We start from the raw sequence: 2,093 nt of genomic DNA, 5'->3' as shown, positions 1-2,093 counted from the left end.
GCCGTCGTTATCATCATCTTCATCACACTCATCACCCAAACCATCCTTATCCGTGTCCAGCTGGGAGCTGTTAATGATGGTGGGGCAATTGTCTGTGCTGTCCTGGTGCCCATCGCCATCACTATGATCACAGAGACAAAAAGAAATGGCATGCCAGCATCAGTTCCTGCCTCTGCATGGCTCGGCTACCTGAACGAGAAATGCACTGGTGGCACCCCCAGAGTTGGAAACAGGCCAGTGGGGCACCACAACCTGGTGTCACTTAGGTCACTTAGAACAGCAAGGATTCTAGGAACAAAGAGAAACTGTATGATAAGGTGGCAGAAAGATGAAGATTAAGCCTGGAGCTATAAAAATACTCAAATCAGCAAGAGAAAAAGAAGCTTTACATGGAGTGGGAAAAGACACCAGAGCCCAAGATCCAAGAGAACATCAACTCCTAAATGGTGTGCAAGGCACATCCAGCAAGTGCAGTGTCACAATCAAAAGGCACCCAGGAGACATAAGAGCTTAACAGCTGGTGTCCCTTGTAACACGTCGTCCACAAGTGTCTTGGTGCTCATGAATGTGTAGATGTGAGTTTGAATGAAAATTCCTGGAAGACACTACACGAGCATTTTATGCCGTATGAAATCAGACTTGGCTAAAAACAGGCACCCCACTTTCACTCTAATGTAACAAAAATTGCTGTGCAGGACAGTCCCACAGGAGAGCCATGCAGTAAGGAACACAGGAAGAAAGCCTGTAGCTCCCAAGCAGCCCTCCAGCAATGGCTGCATCAGGTGGTTACAGTGAGGAGGCACCAGGAACAGGGACGCAGACCACAGAAAAGAGTTTGGGAAGTTAAGGGATGGCTGCAATGTCTCTCCCTGCCAACAGTTAAGTGCATCTGTGAAAAAAAATGGCATGAAGTCAGATGTGTTCTGTACACAGCCCATAATCCAAATCGTTTCTGGTGATGAGCAGGCATGTTTCCCCTCAGTAGCTCTCTGCCGAGCACAAGTGACGCAGCCAAATTAAGGCAGTGCTGCAGCTTATAGCTATGCATATTCCCACCTATCTCTCCCTGACTAAGAAAGGTGACCTAATTTTAGGTCAGAGCAACTAACGTTCACACATTCTTGAGATAGACACATGGCATGGTCATTATTGAATTCTATCACAGGGTTAACATCAGGTAGAGCTGCAGCAATTCTACCAGGAAATGCTTCACACACATTAATTAGGTCTGAGAAAAAAACCCCAAACATGTCCTTTTTCAAAACAGGCAAAAAAAAAAAAGCCATATCTACTTAAAACAGCTCCCAGCTGGGGTGCTTGGCAGCTACCGGCCCAAGACTGGGAATGCTCCCTGCAGAGGCTCCCCACACTTACTGTCCCAGACAGCAGCACCCACCAACAGCCCTGGGGTGAGACCTTGCAGCTAACTGTGGCTAGTGAAATGTTGTGCCTGCACAGGATTTATCACTTCCCTTTCCTCTTGCTTTAAGTGAGGAGCACCGGGGAGGACTTGCCACCCCTGAAGTTGGTTATGCAGAAGCTTCTTCCAGCCAGGTGTTAGCAGTTTCTCATGGGACGTGCTCCCCTGAAGGCTCTGGGCCATACAGGTGCCTTGCCACTCTTGCTGTCTAAAGCAAAGTAGTTTATCTGCAAGTGTTCTACCCTTGGTAATAAAATCCAGTTTCTGAAGCACTAGGTTCTTATGTTAAACATAGAGCCCTTAACTGCGAAATTTCTGCTAAAGGAAAAAAGAAAGAAAGGAGGAATGAAAAATAAAGGAAAGAAAGATCATCTCACTAAGAAGCTCTGAGCAGTGCTCTGGGTTTTCAGTCAGAGAACTGCTCCGACTGCCGCTTCCACAGGAACTCAACAGGAAGCCTGTGAACATGAGGCTACAGGCGAAGAGCTCCGTAACTGTACTGCCACAGGGAAGTGAACCAACAAGGCTGATAGATCATAACACTGTTTTTGAAATAACATCTCTTTGAGGAGGTAATGGAATTAAATCCAGGCTAGTCTGAGGGATTACAGCTCTCCAGGAATCAGTAGCATGTTTCAGCTCAAGACTAGCCTCTTCCACTTCCCTGCTGCTG

The 2,093-nt window shown here is 47.0% G+C and overlaps 1 protein-coding gene across 1 annotated transcript in view; it reads right to left on the bottom strand.

Moving 5' to 3' along the window:
* The window catches only part of LOC104500552 (thrombospondin-4), a gene marked incomplete at its 5' end in the record, with an annotated part of 9,904 nt that overhangs the window by 7,630 nt on the left and 181 nt on the right, over positions 1-2,093 (bottom strand). Inside the window, one exon of the mRNA XM_010144217.1 lies at positions 2-121. Coding sequence (XP_010142519.1) covers positions 2-121 — 120 coding nt within the window. The remainder of the gene's footprint in view (position 1; positions 122-2,093) is intronic.

The sequence above is a fragment of the Buceros rhinoceros genome, unplaced genomic scaffold (genome assembly GCF_000710305.1).
Source record: "Buceros rhinoceros silvestris isolate BGI_N320 unplaced genomic scaffold, ASM71030v1 scaffold42260, whole genome shotgun sequence".
Taxonomy (NCBI): domain Eukaryota; kingdom Metazoa; phylum Chordata; class Aves; order Bucerotiformes; family Bucerotidae; genus Buceros; species Buceros rhinoceros.
This window is presented reverse-complemented; position numbering and strand designations above follow the sequence as displayed.